General features: G+C 52.8%; 6 protein-coding genes across 6 annotated transcripts; 1 reads left to right on the top strand and 5 right to left on the bottom strand.

The window, feature by feature from the left end:
* Positions 1-286: 286 nt before the first annotated feature.
* BDP55DRAFT_420311 (uncharacterized protein) lies at positions 287-2,242 on the top strand. Its single transcript, XM_060567448.1, has 2 exons — positions 287-586; positions 643-2,242. Exons 1-2 carry the CDS (start codon positions 449-451, stop codon positions 2,143-2,145), a joined length of 1,641 nt encoding a protein of 546 aa, XP_060422522.1. The 5' UTR covers positions 287-448; the 3' UTR covers positions 2,146-2,242.
* Positions 2,243-4,262: 2,020 nt separating this feature from the next.
* BDP55DRAFT_684640 (uncharacterized protein) lies at positions 4,263-4,691 on the bottom strand (the record flags this gene model as incomplete). The annotated part of the gene is made up of 1 exon (XM_060576412.1): positions 4,263-4,691. A coding segment is annotated over one exon (181 nt), but the record flags the coding sequence as incomplete, so codon positions are not given.
* A 5,896-nt stretch (positions 4,692-10,587) lies between these two features.
* BDP55DRAFT_420269 (uncharacterized protein) lies at positions 10,588-11,451 on the bottom strand. The gene is made up of 2 exons (XM_060567447.1): positions 10,763-11,451; positions 10,588-10,606 (listed from the first exon to the last, which is right to left on the bottom strand). The coding sequence occupies exon 1, from the start codon at positions 11,342-11,344 to the stop codon at positions 10,853-10,855; it is 492 nt and encodes a 163-aa protein (XP_060422520.1). The 5' UTR covers positions 11,345-11,451; the 3' UTR covers positions 10,588-10,606; positions 10,763-10,852.
* A 1,220-nt stretch (positions 11,452-12,671) lies between these two features.
* Positions 12,672-13,372, bottom strand: BDP55DRAFT_566627 (uncharacterized protein; the record flags this gene model as incomplete). Its single annotated transcript, XM_060570524.1, has 2 exons — positions 12,672-13,017; positions 13,068-13,372. The coding sequence occupies 2 exons, from the start codon at positions 13,370-13,372 to the stop codon at positions 12,672-12,674; spliced, it is 651 nt and encodes a 216-aa protein (XP_060422519.1).
* A 650-nt stretch (positions 13,373-14,022) lies between these two features.
* BDP55DRAFT_684624 (uncharacterized protein) lies at positions 14,023-14,820 on the bottom strand. Its single transcript, XM_060576411.1, has 2 exons — positions 14,536-14,820; positions 14,023-14,484 (listed from the first exon to the last, which is right to left on the bottom strand). Exons 1-2 carry the CDS (start codon positions 14,588-14,590, stop codon positions 14,288-14,290), a joined length of 252 nt encoding a protein of 83 aa, XP_060422518.1. The 5' UTR covers positions 14,591-14,820; the 3' UTR covers positions 14,023-14,287.
* Positions 14,821-17,012: 2,192 nt separating this feature from the next.
* Positions 17,013-18,501, bottom strand: BDP55DRAFT_566613 (P-loop containing nucleoside triphosphate hydrolase protein; the record flags this gene model as incomplete). The annotated part of the gene is made up of 4 exons (XM_060570521.1): positions 17,013-17,178; positions 17,234-17,404; positions 17,460-17,651; positions 17,711-18,501. The coding sequence occupies 4 exons, from the start codon at positions 18,499-18,501 to the stop codon at positions 17,013-17,015; spliced, it is 1,320 nt and encodes a 439-aa protein (XP_060422517.1).
* Between the last annotated feature and the right edge of the window lie 1,467 nt (positions 18,502-19,968).

Genomic DNA, 19,968 nt, shown 5'->3' with positions numbered 1-19,968 from the left:
CTCGATGGAGGTCGGTAGTATTGGCCTCGCTGTTCACTGACTGAGGGTAAGGTTTGTTTCGTCTGCGCGTGAATGCATGCATGATTTTTGCCCCTCTGAATTGTCGTAACATGCATCTCACCATGTCTTGCTGGCGAAAATAGATCGGGACCACGGCAGACCTTTGGCATTGAGGGACATAAACCCAAGGCGTGAAGCGAATAATGTAAGTCCTCGAAACGCAGCTAACACTTGTCAGATTCTGCCCATGAGCGCGTGACCCAATAATCTCCCTAATACAGGGGAGTGCTGCCCTACACAGCGGGACATCTGAACCGACCCATTATGACTCTGAATGGATGAGGCTCCGCGGGCCATGGTCTTGCATAGCTACAAGATCGCCAGAGCGCGAAGTATTCGACTCGGTCCATGATTTTTCACAGAACTCACCCTCTGTCCGGCAATCACAATGCAGAGACTCTCGCACGAGCTCCTTCTCCTTGTTGCCAAGCTCCTCAGTCCTAAGGATCTATGGAATTTCTGTCTTTTTTGTAAGAAATTCGTTTTTCTCATGCACGATGAGTCCTGTGCAAAAACCCTACTCGAGGTTTGAAGATGTCCCTCCCAAGTATCTCCAGCTGACAGAATCTAACCTGAATCAAGAATCACGCCCCGTATTCCACCGAGATGAGAGATGCGCGTCCATATGGAAATTACGCTCGTGCATTGCGCCGACGAGAGAAGACCCTCAATGCCGTCATCATGGCCGAGCCATACGTAACAGCCGTCGTTGCGCACGCGAATGAATACATCTACTGCAAGGGCATGCTTTGCTACACGCAGAGAGAAGCCCAAAAACTTTACCTCCTTAATATTCATCACTCGGCGCGGAAGAAGGTCGAAATCAGCGTGGACAAGCTACTTGCTTCCATACTCCACACTACTCCGGCAGAGAAGTATAAGCTCCGACCTATCTACTTCTCCAACGACATTCTGTCCTGCCTATATATCCCGCGTAAGAAGACAGGAATCGAACAACTTCTCGTCATCGATATTGAGAAGCGGAAAAGGTTCCCCCGTAAAGACTCTACTTCCTGCAAGAAGGCGTTTGTCAGAAACAATCAGGAGTATTTGTACTGCGGAACTTATGACAACAACGACGATGTGTGGATGCTTGAAGTTTTGAGTCTGAGCGAGGGAGCCTGGCTACCTGGATTTCTTATCCTGGATGACATCGCCGGCTTCGACGTTGGGATCTCTCTGGCCTTCGAAATCGTGGACGATCACTTCTATGCTGTATCAACCACACCGAAAGATGAACCTGACGAGACGGGTCACTTGTCTCGTTACCACGGCGTGCGCTATCCCCTTGGTATATGCGGTCCCGAGGACAAGCAGCTGATGTCCATGTTTCGTCGTAACCACCGAGACGGCCCGATGGATGACAGATGGACGACCCTAAGCCTCGAGAAAGACTCCAAAACAGGAGTTCTCGAGGTCGTGGAGTGTCGAAGAGAACATTCTTACAACAGCAACGGGGAATCGAGGACTGCCTCGAGCTCGAGAACTGTCTATCGAACGGCAGTCAAGTTCTCTAGTGACGAGCCTGCTGATGATTCGGTGTCTACAAGAGAAGGCAGTGAGCAAGATTCCATCCACGTATCTGGCTTTCAAGATCAGACACCGCGCTCTCACGGAAGTCCATCGACCTTTCACCGAGGAGACGATAGCTTCACAGAACCACTCATCACCTTTAACAACTGCTTTGTAAGGTCCTACAGCAGCCCCTGCGGAGCTTTCTTGGACTTAATCAACCCTGCGGCCGTAGATGAGAAACCTGCGAACCTTCAGCTGCGGACCATGACTCGTCTGCAGGTGGCAACGCACAAGCAACCAGATTCTCGAGAAACAAACCACATCGAGAACGTGATATCTTACTGGACACTTCGGACTAAAGCACACGGAGAATCAGGAAAACTGGCCGACACTCTCACGCCACGTGGTCAAGACTCTCAGTGGGAAGTTTCCGGAATAGCTGATGACCGATCTCTTATTTACATCTCGGGAAACACTAAAACTGAAAACTTACGCCCTCTGGTGCTCGTCTCTTTTGACCCTTCCATCAGACTGCCTGGGGTTTTCAACTTGCTGGAGACTCCATCGTAGAGCACCAAGAGAGATGAGGTGAAATATCATCCTGATACGCCAGCAACTCAGGGAGGCTTAGCCAATCCTGCCGGGGTCTCCGGCGATTGTGTCGATCAACGACCTTCGCAAGCCTTCGCACCGGAGCTCACTTTGGCTGGTCCGGAAGCACCTATTTGGCTTCGATCCGTCGAAGCCATGTGTCCGAGCGGGCTATGTGTACCCTTAGGTACGATGTAGCGTACGAGACACGAGGTGCTGTAGAGCGTTCCCGCTGGGGCAGTCTAACATGTGGAGAGCTAGAACCGGATAGTGATACAGGACATCTTGAGGAACGACGAGTTGTTGAAAGTTACAGGATTATCAATGGACCTTCTCGAAACTAGTTCAGATGTTCTTTACGCAGTGTTGCATTGAATAACTGAACCAGACATTGGCCAGCTGCGTCAAGATGCTACTGCTTCGTCTTTATGATGAGGCCTCAGCCTGCTGGAAGTCTATAAAAGGTGTACACAATAAGATGAGGATATTCTTGCATCAAATCATGTACCATGATCTTGAGAAGTTGAGATCAGGATTCCTCAGGCTGCACTTGTCTTCTTGCCAGGAATCTTGAAGCAGAACGGTGGTCTGGTTGTCAGAAGTCGCAAGCAGCCTGGCACCACGCAACTGGTCTAAACTGTTGGACGTTCACCGCACCAACACCTACAATCCTACAATATTGATAAGCAGTTGGAAAAGAGTGACCATGGCCATGCAGAAAGACGTCTTCCAGACACTGGGGCTCGTGGAAAAGATACCCGTGACAATACGGGATACCTCGCCTGGGATAATATGTAGACTTAGACGGCTCTATGCAGCTTTTGAAGTTGCTTACTCTAGTCAATTCGTGCTTTTCATTCATAGAAATGTTAGAGATCTCGCACGGCTGTGATTTGATCGACTCTCACTTGGGTTCTTGATCGCCTGAAGCTCGAAATTTCGCCACGTTGCCAGGTTTTTGTTCGAAGTGGGCTGCTTTGATTGACTTGAAAAGTTCGTCAATGGCCGTCCAATCTCGACTCGAACTTTCGATCGGAGTCGACCGTCTTCGCACTCCCGGTAGTGCTCGCAGCAGTTGGCGATTTATCCAGCATATCTTGCCCCGAAATGGCTTCCACCGAGACTTTGAGGGAATAGCGGTGGCTTATTGAAAGAACCCTCGGTATGAATGTGCGGACTTATCCTTGGGCGCTATGATGAATGTGTTAAGTTGTTTCACGTCATCACGGGAAATGAGTATGAGGGGAGAAGTGTGGAATTTCCCAAGTGGTTTGCCATTGCACGAGTTCCCACGCATGTCCGAAAACAAGAACTGGCATTGCCTCAGCCCACAATAACGGTCTTACGGCCTGATACTTAGCCACTTTGCGTTTGCCGCGTCGGAACTCAGGATCGGCATGCCTGAGCCAGCCCGAGATTCTGCTGCCGAGGGACTTTTCTCAGACTTCCGTGGCCTGCGGGTGGATCATCCGAGGTAGTAATGCGAGGCAACATCCATAACCCCATGTGAATGCCTGTCGTGTCCTTGCCTCATGGCCAGCATATTCTTGTTGAGCCTTTATTCGGTCCCTTGACGTCTCCAACCTCTCGGATAGCGATCCTAGAATACCCGCCTAGCGCCCTCGGCTGCCTCATTGTGCAGGTAGGCACCAGTGCGAACCACAGCTCATCCCCTTCCGCCTTCCGGAACAATTCAAGGCGACTCAGAGCCTCTTTTTGGTTGTGTCAAGACAGGGGTTTCCATTGCGCAGCATGCCAGGTTTCAACCTGCATTGTTGCGCCTCTTCACGGCGATCAGCGCAATAGGGTAATTTCGAAAACAAAACAGTCTGCATGATTCACAGATTCGGATGGGGACACGTCACGCAATCATCTGATGGCGGCGCTGCTTACCATCTCGGCGCGCCTTTCCAGTGGATAGTGTAGCCGGCAGCCCGTCGCTTGAACAAGACATAGGCGAACCACCCGAACAGGTTTTGCCCTGCGTGGTGGATCCATGGGACACCACACCAGGGGGTGCACATGCTCCGTTAGGTATTTATGTACTGCATATACTTGGGAGGCTGCCAAAAGCTTCTCGCCCTACGCCCCCCTCCCCCACCCTCGTAGCTCACAAGACGACAGATTAAGGGGGGTCTCAAAGCCGTAATTGGGCTGCCAAGATAGAAGACGCGTCTGGCTTGCTGGCTGAGCACCCAAGCTGGCCTGTCGACCACCTCTACTCCACGATCGCACACTATCGTGGTGACGGTCAAGCATGCGCCCTGCGAGAAATCAAAGTTGGATTGCCCACTATACAGTGCAAGTAGCGAATATCAATGGGAGCCTCCTTGGCTTGGCTCGGTCAGATTTGCGGCCCATCCATTTTGAAGACGATGCGTCCAATTCGAAAGCAGTCTCTGAGAGAGGTTTGCGAGTGACACAGGGAATCTGACGGTGCACACGCGGCGCGTGCAAATTTATGCTGCTTCAAAGTCGGGTCGAGTGTAGGGCGAATACAGCGTTTACGCTCAGCAAAAAACATGCATATGCACATCAACACATGACTTCATCTTTACCGTGTGATTCGGGCGCAGCCACTGACTTCCAATAAACCCTGAATATCATCTTACAAGCACAGGTGCCTACATGGGCGCTCCTATAGGCCAACAACAGACTGGGGTGTCGAGCCCATGTTCACAAGCTCCAGAAGTAAGCCTGGTCATCGTTCAAGTCAGAGTCACAATGATGACGCTGAATCATACACCAAGGGAACCCACATGGCTCGGAGGCCTATATAATCAACACTGGGTCCGTTGTAAGGAGACTCAGCTGAATATGAAGAAGTCACCCACGTACTACACACCTCTGTCCAACTTCCCTCTCGCCTAATTTTTCTTGGCATCTGCTGTTAGTGAATGAGTGAGCCTACCACCAAATTACTAACAGCCGAAAACTCTTCACCTCCCCTTGCCGGAGCCCGCATCCGCGATGGCCTCACAGCCGCCGTCGGGCACCGGACTGATGTCGGCCGACCAAGCCGACCCCGAATCAGGCTCCGGGACACCTCCGGAGCCGAACCCCACCTCAAGAGCTAAGCGACGCCGCGACGCCGAGGCACAGCCGACCCGGCCCAGCCTAACGGGAAGCCAGCTTGATGCCACCACCGACGCCCCTACCTCGGCCGAGGGGCCCGCAGCCTCTACCGCATCTGCTCCGAGCGGATCTGCCACAGGGTCCGTCTTGACAGCCCTTGCAGAAGAAGCTAGACAGTACGAGGCACGGAAAGACGTCTTTCTGACCATTGCACGGTCCGTCGACAGCGTTGTCGCCAGCTTTGACGGTTCTAGAAAGCAGATCGCGAAAGAAGCCACTGCCTATGTCATTCAAACCCTCAAGAGACTGATCAATCACGAGACAAGCCCAATAGCGGCCCGGAGTTGGGCGGCTGTCGTCGCACCGATGGCGGGCAACACCACTGCGGCGACCCGGAGCGGCCAGAGCTGCCAGAGCTCTGCCCGCCCGAAGGCCACACTCCCCGCCGAGGATCAGCCGCAGGCGCAGCCGAAGGAGGACCTCCGCATCTTTGCCCGCGTCCCGGAAGAAAGCTTAGCGGCCGCTCGGAAGATCGCACCGTTCGCCGTACGACAGATCGTCTGTAAGGCCGTTGGCCTGGGGCTAGCGGACCTTCCCCACGTCTACCATATCAGCACAGGTTACTCTCTGAAGCCGCGAAACAAGCAAATACAGGAAAGACTACTTGCAAGTAAGGCAAAGCTGGCGGAATGCCTCGGCGCCCACCAGGTCGAGACGCCTATCAAGTGGTACACTTACGTTGTGCCGCGATGCCCAACAAAACTACACAGCATTGGCGGGGACGTCCTGGACCCAGCCACACTCGTTGAAGATGAGGTCTTCGCACAGACAGGACAGAAGCCTGTCCTTGCTCGACCGTCCCGCCTTGGGCCCAACCCAGTCACGAACGAAATATCTTGGCTCATATCATTCACATCAGAGGTCACGCCCTTCAGGCTCTTCAACCAAAGCGGCAGATCTCTGCCCGTCAAGAAACGAAGGACGCTCATCCGACACGACCCCGGCTGCCAGGGCTACCACTCCAACCGGTTCTGCGGACGACGACCGATCTGCAGCAACTGCGGAAGACCTTCCGATTCACACGAAACGGGACCCTGCATGGCCAGGCCCCAATGTGCCAACTGCTGCGGCCCCTTCCAAGCCAGCCACACAGACTGCCCAGCGAGGCCCTCGGCCGTAAACGGCGTCGTCTCCCTTCCCGGTCGAAAGGAGCGGGCTCGGATCCGGAAGGCCGGCCAGAAAGCATCGGACACTCTGTACAAGGCTACTCGATCCGACAGTAGCCAGGAGGCGGCAGGCGTCCCTACCTCCACCAGCCAGAACCAGCAACCCGGCGCCAAGCGCGCGCGCACGAGAACGCCCTCCGCAAGCTCGATCGTTTGCCTCGGTGACGGAAGCACTGACAGCAGCAGCATGGATGAAGACGAGGCGGACGAAGGCGAAGGCGAAGACTCCCCCGACAACACCTCCATCGACCGTCCCGTGCTACCCATGCCAAGCAGGAGCCAACGGGCAGCACAGAAGCCAAACTACAACGTCGCGAATGCCTACACCCACCTCGAACTCGACTCGGAGACGTAAGCCGAGAGCGGCGACCCCACGGATGCTACGCGTTGCGCAGGGCAACGTCGGAAAGATCTCCCCGGCGCACACGGCTTTCCTGCAGCTCTGCTGGGAGGCTCAGATAGATGTGGTCCTCGTCCAGGAACCCTGGACGGGCTGGAAGGACGGAAACGTGCAACTGAACACGCACCCGGGTTTCGACTCTTTCGTCCCGGTCGACTTCTGGGACAGCGAAGGAACCAGACCAAGAGTATTGACCTACACACGCAAAGGGATAGGGATGACGGTGGAGCAGCAGAGGCCTGTCCACACGAGAGACGTACTGTGGCTGGTGGTCGACAAAACGACGACTATCGTCAACGTGTACAGACAACCCCGCGACCCCCACAGCCGCACAACAGGGATACTGCTAGAACTCAAACCCCCGGAGCGAGCTTTGATCGCGGGTGACTTCAACGCGCATCACTACTCTTGGGAGCCCGGGACGAGGAACGGGAACCGGGGAGATGACATCGCAGGCTGGGCAGACGGCCACAATCTCTCTCTTATCAGCGAAGTTGGGGTGGCAACCCAGGATTGCGGACATGTCCTGGACCTGGCTTTCTCTAATATCCCTTTTGCGCACGCGCAGGTCAGCCCACAGTTACACCCGGGAGCTGACCACGAGGCCATCGTGGCCGTCATACCACTATTCAAACGCCCAGTGTCACAGGGAGAGGGCCACCCGCAGCCACGGCCACTGTCAGTGCCCGACTCGGCGCTGCCTCGGCTGAGAGACCTGATCGAAGGGGGGCTAGCTGCGATGCCCAATCTGGGGGATCAACCTACTCCGGCAGACCTGGACGGGCAGGCAAGTCACATCGTCGAGCTCTTCTCCCGAGCCATTGAGGCGGTCGGCAAGAAGAGAGGAAAACAGGGAAAAGGCGCGGCTTGGTGGACGGAGGAATGCGCAGAGGCCCACAGAACGTACCGTGCTGCCCGCAACCCACAAGCCTGGGAGACGGAGCAGAACGCAAATCCTTCTCCAATGGAAGAGCGGAAGGCATTCCTGAGCATTGTGAGGAAGGCTAAGCGAGCATACTGGGCCGGAAAGATCGATGGAGTCGCTTCAGACCGGGACCTCTATCAGGTCATGGGTTGGCGGAAGGCGAGCCCACTGACCAGAGCACCCCCATTGATTGTGGACAACCAGACGATCGAGGATACTAACGAAAAGGCCCAAGCGCTCCGGAAAGCCCTTCTCGACAGGTTTAGTGCGGAAGATGACGCACCGGGTGACCCGTTTGACGTACCCGTCGTCCCAAGGCGAGCGATTACTTGGCAGGACAATGTTAGCGGAGAAGAAGTGAAGACGGCCACCTTAACAAAGACAACGACCCCTGGTGTGGACGGGATCACCACGCGCCTCCTCCAGGCCTGCTGGGGCGTCATCTCGGAGCCGGTCAGGCAGCTATTCCAGTCCTGTATGCGGGCCGGCCACTTTCCTCTGCCTTTCCGCAGAGCTGAGGTGGTCATGATCCAGAAGGCCGGCAGGGATGCCTCCAAGCCCGGGTCCTGGCGTCCGATCGCGCTCCTCTCGTGCCTGGGCAAGGGACTCGAGAGACTGATAGCCAGAAGGATGGCGTCCCTGGCGATTGTCGAGCGCATCGTCAGTCCGCAACAGATCGGAGCCCTACAGGGCAGGTCAGCCGTCGATCTGACGACCTGCCTCGCCCACGATATCGAAACGGCCCTCCTAAAAGGGCTCACGGCGACACTTCTGACTATGGACGTAAAAGGGGCGTTCGACTCCGTCCTTCGGAACCGGCTCGTCATTAGACTGCGTCAGCAGGGATGGCCACACGGCTTGGTTAGACTCATCTTCAGCTTCTGCTGCATCCGCATCGCCAGAGTCCGACTGGAAGAAAGCACAACGGAATACTTTCCTCTGTCATGCGGGCTGCCGCAGGGGTCGCCTCTGTCTCCCATCGTCTTTCTGCTCTACATCGCGGAAATACTTGAAGACGACCCGGACGCGCGATTCGGGTACGCGGACGACATCGCCACTCTGGCCATAAGCCCCTCCCTGGAGAGCAACGTCGCAATACTCAACCGAAGCGCAGCCGGCATTCTCAGATGGGGTTCGGAGAACAAGGTCTCCTTTGACCCGAGCAAGTGCGAGGTCATCCACTTTACTAGGAAGCACGGCCAGCCAGCGGAGCTGCCAGAGGTCAGGGCGGGGGATTTGGTGGTCAAGGCCTCGACAAAACCTGTACGCTGGCTGGGTGTCTGGTTCGACAAGAGACTGTCCTTCCGGCACCACGTCGACACAAGAGTAGCTGCGGCAAAGAAGGCAGCTCAACACCTGAGGCAGCTTACAAACACAAAGAGAGGACTGCCAGCGGCCGCCGTGCGAAAAGCCGTCGTCTCCTGCGTACTGCCGATCGCGCTCTTTGGCGCCGAAACATGGTACGCAGGTATCACGAAGCCGGCTTCGAGACGCCAAGCGGAGACAGACACGAATCCGCCTCTCCAAGGAAGACCCGTCAACACAGGCCAGAAGGGGCTCGTGCAGAAGATCGACAGCGTCATTACAGCGGCGGCAAGGGCCGTTCTGCCTGTCTGGAGGACAACGCCAACCAGCAGCCTCCTCCGAGACGCCGGCTTACCGTCAGCCAAAGTCGCTCTAGAGGGCGTCCGCTTACGGGCCGCAGTCCGACTGCAGAGGATCGATCGCCGACACCCGCTAGTCGCGCGGCTCTCCCAGCAGGGACAGCAACAGACGAGACTACAACGGACGGCTGAACTTCTGCCAAGATGCGGAAGACCAGCGTTCCTCCAATCACAGTACCTGCCAAGCTCACAGGATCAGATAGTAGTTCAATGCAAAGAAGAGGCTGCGAAAGATTTCGAGCGCTGGCTAAAGACAGTACCGGAAAGCCATATGATCGTCTTCTCGGACGGCTCCAGGGCGACGAACGGAGCCGTGGGGTACGGCTTCGTCATCTACCGAGACTCCAAACGCATAGCGCAAGGGTGCGGCCGACTCGGACTGGCAGAAGTGTTCGACGCCGAGGTCGAAGGAGCGCGAGCCGGCCTCAGAAGGGCTCTGCTCACCAATCGCGGTCATCCAATCCACATATGTATCGACAACACCAGCGTTATACAAGGTATCCGCGGCAAGGCGCCGGACTCGTCACAAGAGGCGTTCCTCGAAATCCAAGAAGCAGCCAGGATTTTTGATGTACGGACGCACTGGTCTCCGGGACACCAGGGCATCGAAGGAAACGAGGCCGCGGACCGGCTGGCCAAAGAAGGAACGACACTGCCGGCGCGGATGGGTCAAATGGCAACACTAGCGGGTATCAAGCGGCTTGCAAGGGAAAAACTACAGGGCCACCACAGGAGATGGTGGTATAAAGAGCGAAGGCCGCGGTACGCGGACTTGGGGCTTGAGGCAGCTCTATCCAGCCCTCCTGAACTGGCCTTGCCGCGGGCTACGCTACATCACCTGCTGGCGGCACGATCGGGTCACGGGGACTTCGAGCAATATCACCGACGTTTCAACCACGACGACGCTCTAATGATGTGCTCTTGTGGAGAGGCAAAAGACGTGGACCACCTGGTCTACTGTCGACTAACGCTGGCGAGGAGGCAACGGTGGCCGACCCTCCACTCTCGCAGTATGCCCGAGCCCATAGGCCCTATGGGATCTCTCGAGGCCTACTTCAAGAGATTAATCACCGACCCACGAGGCTTCGAGGCCTTTCTCCGCGTGACGGACTTCTTCCAGAAGATCTGTCTGCGGTAGCAGCATCCACACCTACGTAGATGTGAGTGCGGACTACAAAGAACCTCCCGATTCCAAGGGACGATTTGGGAAAGAATGAAACTGGGGCACCAGCGGGAACCGGGGACAGACAGAACGCGTAGTGGCCACAAGGCATGATTTGGAGGACGATGTAAAGAGACGACGTACTGTAGAGTAGGTAGCCTTGGCTCACGGCCCTCCACGCCATATACCCTTCGGGAGGTCTGCGGTAAGGGCTCTAGCCCGGCCGCCACGGCGTTAAATACAACAACAACAACAACAACATAAAGGATACCCCAACTGCTTGAACGTCGCCATGGCTGTCAGAACAGTCGGAAGACCTTTAAGCAGCACCACTTTCAGAATGGTATTCAAAGAGTCCGACTTTCTCATGGCTCGTGCAGATTTGCCATCAGTTACTGGCTGTTGAATCAACGCGCCGTAAACCACAGAGTCGAGCACGAGTTGCAAATATTTTGCAAACATCTTCTGCAGATACTCCGCGATGTAGAATGCGATGACTAAGAATGCAGAAATATTAACGTGCAAGACGGCTTCAACAGCATATTGGTAATGAACAACAAGTAAAGGCAGCAGACTTAGGGCGATGCTGAGAGTGAGGACAAGCAAGAAAATGCCCAGGCCGATTGACCAGGAGGACTTTGTTGGCGTTACAGCTGAAGTGGTCATTCCGAATAATTGCGGTCTGGAAATGATAGTGAACACAATAATGTAATGCCACAAAAACATGGAGCTTCACAGCAAATCTTTATACAACGGCTTAACCTGACTCTCGATCGTGCTGCGTACTTGCATTATTCTTGTTGCATCGACCCCGCCCCTTTAAAGCGAATGGCACCAAACCCAGGCAAGTTGTAGTCACACGCATAATGAGGCGCATGTCGTTCTCAGACAGAAGTACATATGTGTGCCCGGGCACGTGCTTGGCCGGGCTACGACCATCCTCTAGGACGTAGGGTCAGGGTCCCGGGTTTATGGGGGGTGGGGGGGGCACAATTTCTTTTGTGGAGAATGCCCATGTCCTTCGTCTAGCTTGCCTTAGTGACTGCCCCTGTCTATTTCCTGTGGGGGTAACCGAAATGTACACCACAGTATCTGAACGAAACAGTGGTCGAGCTGCCGTCGAACGGTTTGGTAAACCGAAGTAGCGGTCTTCAATTTTCGTGGGCATGCGCCTAAAGAACCGTTTACCTGTGGGCTACAAATAAGGCACTTCTCCTGGTGGTTTGTGGCATCCCAAGGTTGAAAGAGATATCATCGATTAAGTCATGAGTGCTGTCAACGACTTAGAATTTCAGTTTCCCAAACGGTCACTTTCTCAGGAAGAGACGCGAGCTTTTCGACTCGCTCACGAGGTCCCGGAGAATTACAGTATCAATTGCGACATCTTCGAGACTCAGATCAGCTGTTACTGGGGCCATCTGCCTTCAGAAAAGGTCCTCTTGAGTTTCGAAAATTTCACGGCCTTAACGAAGACAGACCTGGCCAAAGAAATCAAAGATTACGTAAGTCTGCCATCCATCGGGAGGGAGGATTTTCTAACCGAGTGACGACAGCAAAAAGACGTAATGCCAAAGAACAAGGGACAGTATGATGGAATGGTATTGGATTCTCGGAACGATAAAAACATATTGAGACGAGTTATTTGCTATAATCCTCTCCAATGGCAGAAATTTTTTGTAAATGAAGAAGGAAAAGAAGAGTTCATTACTCTAGAAGCGGGAAAAAAGATTCCGGAGCCACCGGGCGTCGATGGAAAGACGTTCTATCATTGGTGGGACGATGTGCAAAAGTTTGGCTGGCATGTACCAAGTTATGCACGAGATCATGAACCATCAAATGAGACATCTTAAACCTGACTGTATTGAAGAGAGGCCAGGAATCTACTGTAATCAAGTACAAGATAGGGTTTATGTGATCTCTCGTACACGTACGGTTGGAAAAAGCAACAAAGAAGTGGAAAGCTGCGGAACCAGCAGGAAACAATGCTACATCTACTCAAGTGAATTGAACCGGGAATTATCTCAACACTGGCCCTGGTCTTCTGTGTTATCCTTCAATTGCCTATCTTGAGACCCTCGATGACACCCACAGCAAATTCATGGTCCGAAACCTCGGCTGCTGGTGAGCCAGGAATTGCAACCTCAGATGGACTTGCATTCAATCGACATTCGAGTTTTTTGAGGTGGCACATCCACGCCTCGTGCGCATCGGGGAATGGATATGATATGCAGAGCGACTTGGCTAGATAGAATGTCCTCTGCAGGATCCCCTCCAGGGCGGTCAATGCGATGTGATGATATAGGCGTCCGACATTAGGGGTGATTTCTGTAGTAATTGTGTACCAATATCTGCTGATATACCCCGGAGCTATGCGATCAGACTCTAAGTCTGAAGTCATTCTATTAGGGGCGATTAGCTGACCATGACTGCAACTCTGACCTTTAGGAACACTGACACAAAACGACTGATATCAGCCAAAGCTTCTGCAATGCTGTTTCTTGACGAAGAATCCACCGTCTCGTACAACATACACATAACTGTGTAAGCTGAATGGGCCATCTCGAAGACGGAATCACGTGCGCTTGGGCAGTAGATACGCATGAGCCGAAGAGGCTGATGTATACCTGTTGTCCACATTCGATCAAGAAAGGCGAAAGATTCGGCGCGATTAAAGACGAGACCCGAAGACGGATGTTGCCAGGTCAGAACGTAGTGTTTGTAGTACCGGAGAAGGTCATGTTGCATTCCTAACATCTCTTACCACTCCTTGGTAGTGGGTTTCCGCCTGTCGAGCACCACTTGCTGATAGAAGTCGGTACATTTGCTTTCCAAAGCCGTCATTGCGGAATTGGTTTCGTCCAGCTCTTTCTGACATTGTTCTCGAGACAGAGACTTCCAAAGTAATGGCGAGACTGACGACACGCGGTTCCGAATAAGGGCCGTCCGAGGGAGATCGCTTGTTGGCCGCGGATTTTGTATCGTTCCTTGCACGGGCTCTCCCAATGCGGGACTCTCTTCTCTAGATTCAGCTGTCAGCCCAAACTCGACATGAGGAAATACAAGCACATGCTCGAGACACAGTTCGGTCCAGTCGGAGATCCGTTCACTGAAGGAAATTGCCTTCTTGGAAGAAGAGTGACCCGGGTCTCGGGGCGGCAGGATGGTTTCTGTTCCAAAGTCCCCTGTGGTGACACTGTTACACGTAGCCGACTCCAGTGCAGACTTTTGGATCATGGTGTTTCTTTGGGGGAATGGAGAAAAGTGATACGGTTCTACGATACTAAGGATTTATCAGAGAGACTGAGAGTCTGAGATCTCTCATCCTTTTATAACCACGTGGAATTAGGCAGCAACTCCATCTCGGAATGGTCCGCCAGCGTCACAAGGATTCGTGGCGAACTATCAGGTCGTAGCCCTGCGCCTCGAAAATGCACATTTGTGCTTACTTGTTGGCGATTGTGGCTAGGTTTCCGGATGGCCTGGCATTCAAACCACATCGGCACAACGCAACACCACACCCGACACCCAAAGCTTCGGGAAATCCCTGGGAGTCCACCTCTGTTAATGGAACTGAGATCTATTTACTAGCGACGTGAATAAAGCGTTTCCAATTAGTTTGCGCTGCACCAGGCGTGCGCTGGTAAACAATACTGTCGACACCGCTCAGCCTCAAGCAATTTTGTCCCTCACTCTTGTGTAAAGTGTGCCTATGAATTTCCTCACCCCATCCAAGGCCGTCATGGTAGCTTGACGCTCAATTTGACTCTTCTCTCTCTGATTACCCGAGGGCTGTATATCTAACGGATGGTCATGCTCCCGCAGATTGCGTCTCACTTGTTGAAACATCCTCAGACGACAATGGGCAGCTAGCGAAGTGTCAGCATATGAACTATACAACTTGACCTGAACCTGCATACAATATTGTCGGAGTTCTTTCAGTGCTTCGGCTTCACTTTCAGCGGTGTGCGACATGGTGCACCAGACAGTGGGGAATAGAAGGGCAACCTGTGAGATTGCAAATACGTGCGGCAGACTAGATTGTCATGCTGTTCTTAACACTTTTTACATCCACGTCTCACAGGGAGGTTTGGACTTCAACGTATGGACAGATCTACAGGATGCGACGGGTGGGTACTGGACGATTCTCCCGTGTTCCCTCTCCGATTCCCTCTCCGAGTGGATGATTGTGCAGATGACGATGCCTGGCTCACTCTCCCTTGCCTTCCGTCGCCCGTGTCCCATCCTGCGATGCATTCAGAGGTGGTTGGCGGATACTATCCTTGTCTTCGGAGTTGATTTGCCACAGCACAAAATACTCATCCGCACGGCTACGAATTACACAGTATACACAAACAGCAGGGGGGGCGTGCAAGGTTCAAATTAGCAAGGATAAATTAGCGCAGTGCGCTCGAGCATGCCGATGGATCCCCACTAGTCTTGTGTGCTGGCTCGGCGGTATTGCTGGCAATGTAACTCCACGTCCTGAGTCTTTTGCACGTACGGATACGGATGGTTGACATCCATCGCATAAGCGATTGGGCTTGTCGAAGTCATTTATACCTCTCCATCTTCCCTCTGTTCCGGACTCCAATCGAGTTGAGATCGCCGTCCATTTTAGTCTAAATTTTCTGTGAATGCATTTGATGTACCGCGCTACTCGGGGTACAACGCATATGGCTGCCTGATCCTACATCTTCGACTAACAAGTGGCCATCCAGTTTATCTCGTCCCCCGGGAGTACCGTATATGCGTCCGACCATCACATCGAGGGGTGTCAAAGAGAATGAATCATTGCTTCCAGAGTGGCTGGGCACCTGCAGGCGACAGATCGAATGCAGCTGGAGAGCTGCTTGGAAAATGATTGATTACGATCTATACCACCACTGGAGCATGGCACAACGTCAGAGCCGGCCCTAGATGACGGTCTTGGTTGTAGCGTGAAGTTGACTCCCCATCCCTTCGAGATAAAAACCTCACCTGTACTCCGTACTTCGTGGTCTGACAAACTGCCTTTAACCCTAGCGTCATATTACCCCCTTTAACCTCTTTTACAACCATCTTCGTGCCTTACGGGAAGATAGCGACCACCATGGACGACCGTTACCCCTGGTAAACTCGCATCGCCAGCAATAGCTTGGTTCTTCGGCTGATCTTAACAAGAGCACGCCGTAACAACAGCTACAGGGAGGAGAAGTGACGGATGAGCAGTCCCCATTGGATGTATGACAGGTTTGATGTGACAGCCCTCTCATGTGGAACGGTAGCGAACAGGCTATCAGTGCAGCCCAGATGAGACTGTCGAGCCTCACTACCACTCAAACCCAAATGGTGACACAAGCAAATGTTAACATCAGACAATCCCTTCAAAGTACTAGGACCTAGCCAGGCGCTGAATACCGCCAAAAGATTCTCTGTAGAAAACACACGAACACACATTTTTATTGGCGAAGAATGAAAAGATTTCACACTCGCACGCATGTCCGTAGGAAAAAGCACCAACTTGACAGCTCAAAAGGTCGCAAGGCCTGCGAGAGGTATGGGAGCTGTGATGCAATAACGTGCGGTCTGAAACCTCGAGCACTCATACATGGTGTTCGAAACCAAGAGAAGATTGCCCTGAGAACCAAGTTAAGCGTCCCTAAGCCGTGGCAGTTTCGCTCTCTTAGTGACTTGTAAGCCTACCTTGCGGACAGATAAGTCTGGCTTAGAAACACGTATTGCTCGGAGGGCTTCGAGACCCCGAATGGTAAGTAAGGCGGCGGATCGCCGCAAATGCGGACTCTACGAGGCGTCCAAGCCGTTGCCAACTGCCTAATTTGCAAAACCACAGGCTGCCCTCTGAGTCCATGGTAGGTCAGGGTTCATGGACCGGACGTCTCAAGTTCGCACGAATGGACTGCACCATGTTCCATCCACCAAACAAGGCGTCCACGACGATCAAAATGGTATAAAGGCCCTGCTCCAGCATGTCCCACAGTAGCCTTGACCGTCTAGAAAACGAAGGCTTTGCAACCAGCCGCAAAATTCCGGACTGAGAACAGCACTCACACCAAATAGGCAACGAATGCGCCATCTGGCAGCCCGACATCCGTTAACCCCTCTAATTACTGTGCACAGCCCCTAGCCGTTACCCAGCTGGTCCAAGAAAGAGAAGAGAAAGAAATTGGAGGCCAAGTTTTTTGCCGAGACGACGGATTCGGTGCACCATGCGCATCGCCACCGACTACAAGATGGACGATCAACTCGTAGCGAGATTCGAAGAGATGAAAATACGCGCACATCACAAGGCAGGCGGCTACTTGCATCGGATCAACTCCCTGAGGCGTCTTCGAGTGTTGCTACACTCACTCAATGCCCCACAAAGGGGTGATTCATTCCATAACATCGCTCCCAATCATCCTCGCCACTGCTTTGTCGACTGCCCGATATGTCGCTGCCAAAGCTTCCAATATTCGCCCCCCTTATCTAAGAGCGATCTATGAGTACCTTTCTCCACGATTCGCCCCTTGTGTCCTAGCAAAACAATCTCGTCGGCATCCATGATCGAAGAGAGACGGTGCCTAACACACATTATCAGATTGCAATCGGCGCGAAGGGCAGTAAAGGAGGACAAACGCTACGAAAATGCATGTCTTGCCACTCAATGCCTTGACAAGGTTTGACTTCATTAACCATTCGGTTTCGGCGTCTAGTGCACTAGTTCCTTCATCAATCAGTACGATCGAACGCGGGTTGAGAAACAGGCGACCGAAATTTAGTCTTTGCTTCTCGCCCCCAGAGAAGTTTCTGTATTCCTTAGCCATTAGCGGTATCCTTGATAGTGACCCACCTGGATACTCACCGCCCATTGGCTCCGGCGGGTGTGTCGTACTTCTTTGGTCGCTGAGACACAACACCGTCCAGAGAAGCTTCTTGCAAGGCTACTTGGATCTGTTCATCCGTGGCGTCGCGCTTGGCATACTTGAGATTCTCTTTCACTGAGCAGTTAAAGATGAAAGGATCCTGCTCTACGATTCCTACATATTCCCGTAAACTACAATAACGAATCATTAGCTGGATACTTGAGTGATTCTGAAACGCAGGAGAGCTTACGAGTCAATGTCAACCTCTTCGATGTTTTGGTTGTCGATCAATATCTCTCCACTGTCAGGGTTTTCTTGACCCGTCACTAGAGCGAGTAACGTCGATTTGCCAACGCCTGAGGGGCCAACAAAGGCTGTCTTCGTCCCTGCAGGTATACGGTGACTGAAATCCTCAAGAATAGTTTGTTTGCCCCTGCGAAACGTGACGTTTCTGAATTCCAGCTCGCCTCTCTGGACCTCTAGCTTTGGAAGTTTTGGGCCTTCCTTCGTCTTCCGTTCCAGAAGTTTTCTCACCTCATCAGCTTCTTGTAATTTCTTCAAGATGTCTCTTGCAGAGATCCTCAGACGTTCGAGTGGCTGGGAGAGTATGATCCAGTACATCGGGTACGTGAAAAAGTCCCCAGGGGTAGCTCTTCCGTCAAGAACAAGATTGATGACGACAAGCATCCCTGCTCCAAAGCCCATAAAGAGCACTAGATCCATGAGCGAGTAAGCTTTGGTGACCATGGAGTAAAACTCCCATTGCAAGGAGTAAACTGTCGCCACCCTTTTGTTGTTTTCTTCAATTTGGTACTCTAGCTGATTATAGTTTGCAGCAGTTCTCCAGCCACGAATAGTGTCCTGCCGTTGCTGCTTCTGGTGGCTGTCGGCTGCCAGAAGCGATCCACGAGAGTCCAGCACTTGGTGAGTAGATCGGCGAAGGGCGATACCAACGAAGGTCGAGCAAATAGCCAGATCAAGTAATATGACCGGTCCGGTTATTGTGACAAGGAATAGAGCGGCAGAAAAGGCTGCAATCATACTAGGAATCATGGATTGCAAGACTGAGTCGAACATCTGGTCGACGCCTTCAGCCCGGTCGATGACGAGTCCGGTGTTGGTTGGATCCATTGAGTTGTGATAGGATGGACCAGCCCACATGAGTGTATTGTAAACTGTTTTTTGTACTTTTTGTTGCCGGTATGTGATCAACTTCAGCCATAGCCAGTCGTTCAAGAGGGGAAGGCCGACCCGTGATAATGAGAAACGTAAGATCGCTAACTTGACCATTGGTAGGAGGATGTCGCGCCAAGTCTCAGCAAAGTATAGCCCGTCTAGGACACCGCCGAATACTGAAGCATCCAAGATGCCTAACCCTTGCTGAACCAGCTTGAGCCCGAACAAGAGGACAATCATCCACCTCATATCCGGTCGATCAGCCGGCCAGATGAATTGTTTCATGATTCTGAACCGAAGAACCCACGCCCAGAACCCGAGGTCTCGCACCTCGTCTGTCGCTGTTTCTTGGAGGCTCTCGGAAGCATCTGTATGAGCACTTGAGATGGGATTGGAGTCGGAGGAGACGTTGAAGCCTGCTGATTCCTCGTCTTGAGGAATGCTTTCGTACCCATCCTCGGAGCCCAGAAGAAAGCAGGAGATGAGAATGAGTAGTAGAATTATTTTAGCGAACGCAAGAGTGAGCTCAATGATTGACCAGGAGTAGTATTGAGTGTTCGGGCTGAGATGTCGCGCAACCTGGACGACTTCATGAAAGAGACCAAGGCACCAGACACAGGCGTAGGGCTTCCAAGCATATGAAGTGTTCTCGAACAGCCTGTCAGACTGGATAGAAGTCGCAATGGCGTAGAGTGTTGTGTGATAGACTGAAACCCCTAGGGGATACGATCGGAATAGGGGCTCGAGTTGCAGCATGGAATCACTCCAGCTGAGAGCCAATTGAGCCCGAGTAGCCCAAAGGACTGTCCGAGGTGATCTGATGCGGCGCGATTTGGCGATATAAGGTGACAGTACAGAGAGGATGACAGCGGCACTCGTGCAAACGACTTGCAGACTGCTAATCCAGCTGGATTCTAGGACCATGGTTGTTTTTGACGAGTTGAAGGCGGGAAGCCTGAGATGCGATGCATAGGTAGTAACAGTGCGAGAATATAATCTTCAAGCATGGAATCATCAATGATACTTGAGATCGTTCTTATACGATCCAGTTCGCAAAGGTTCATCAAACGTAAAGTGTAAGGCTGCAGTCTAGGCCACCAAGACGAGGACAGCTCATGCATCGCCTAATCGACAGTAACACGCTAGGCAATGTGTTAGAGATGCGAATGATACAGGTTGCCGCGCGCGATGTGCCTTTGCCTTTGCTACAGCCAAGTACTAGGGATTTGTATCTCAAGAACACATCATTAGACTGCAGATTTACAAGGGAGGTCAGAGAGGCGATATCATGAACGCGGCTCAATCAAGAACCTCATCCAGTCGATCCGCATT

This window comes from Colletotrichum godetiae (assembly GCF_030913485.1).
Source record: "Colletotrichum godetiae strain CBS 193.32 chromosome Unknown BDP55scaffold_85, whole genome shotgun sequence".
NCBI classification, from domain to species: Eukaryota; Fungi; Ascomycota; class Sordariomycetes; order Glomerellales; family Glomerellaceae; genus Colletotrichum; species Colletotrichum godetiae.
The sequence above is the reverse complement of the archived record's forward strand: the minus strand, read 5'-3'. Positions and strand labels throughout refer to the sequence as shown.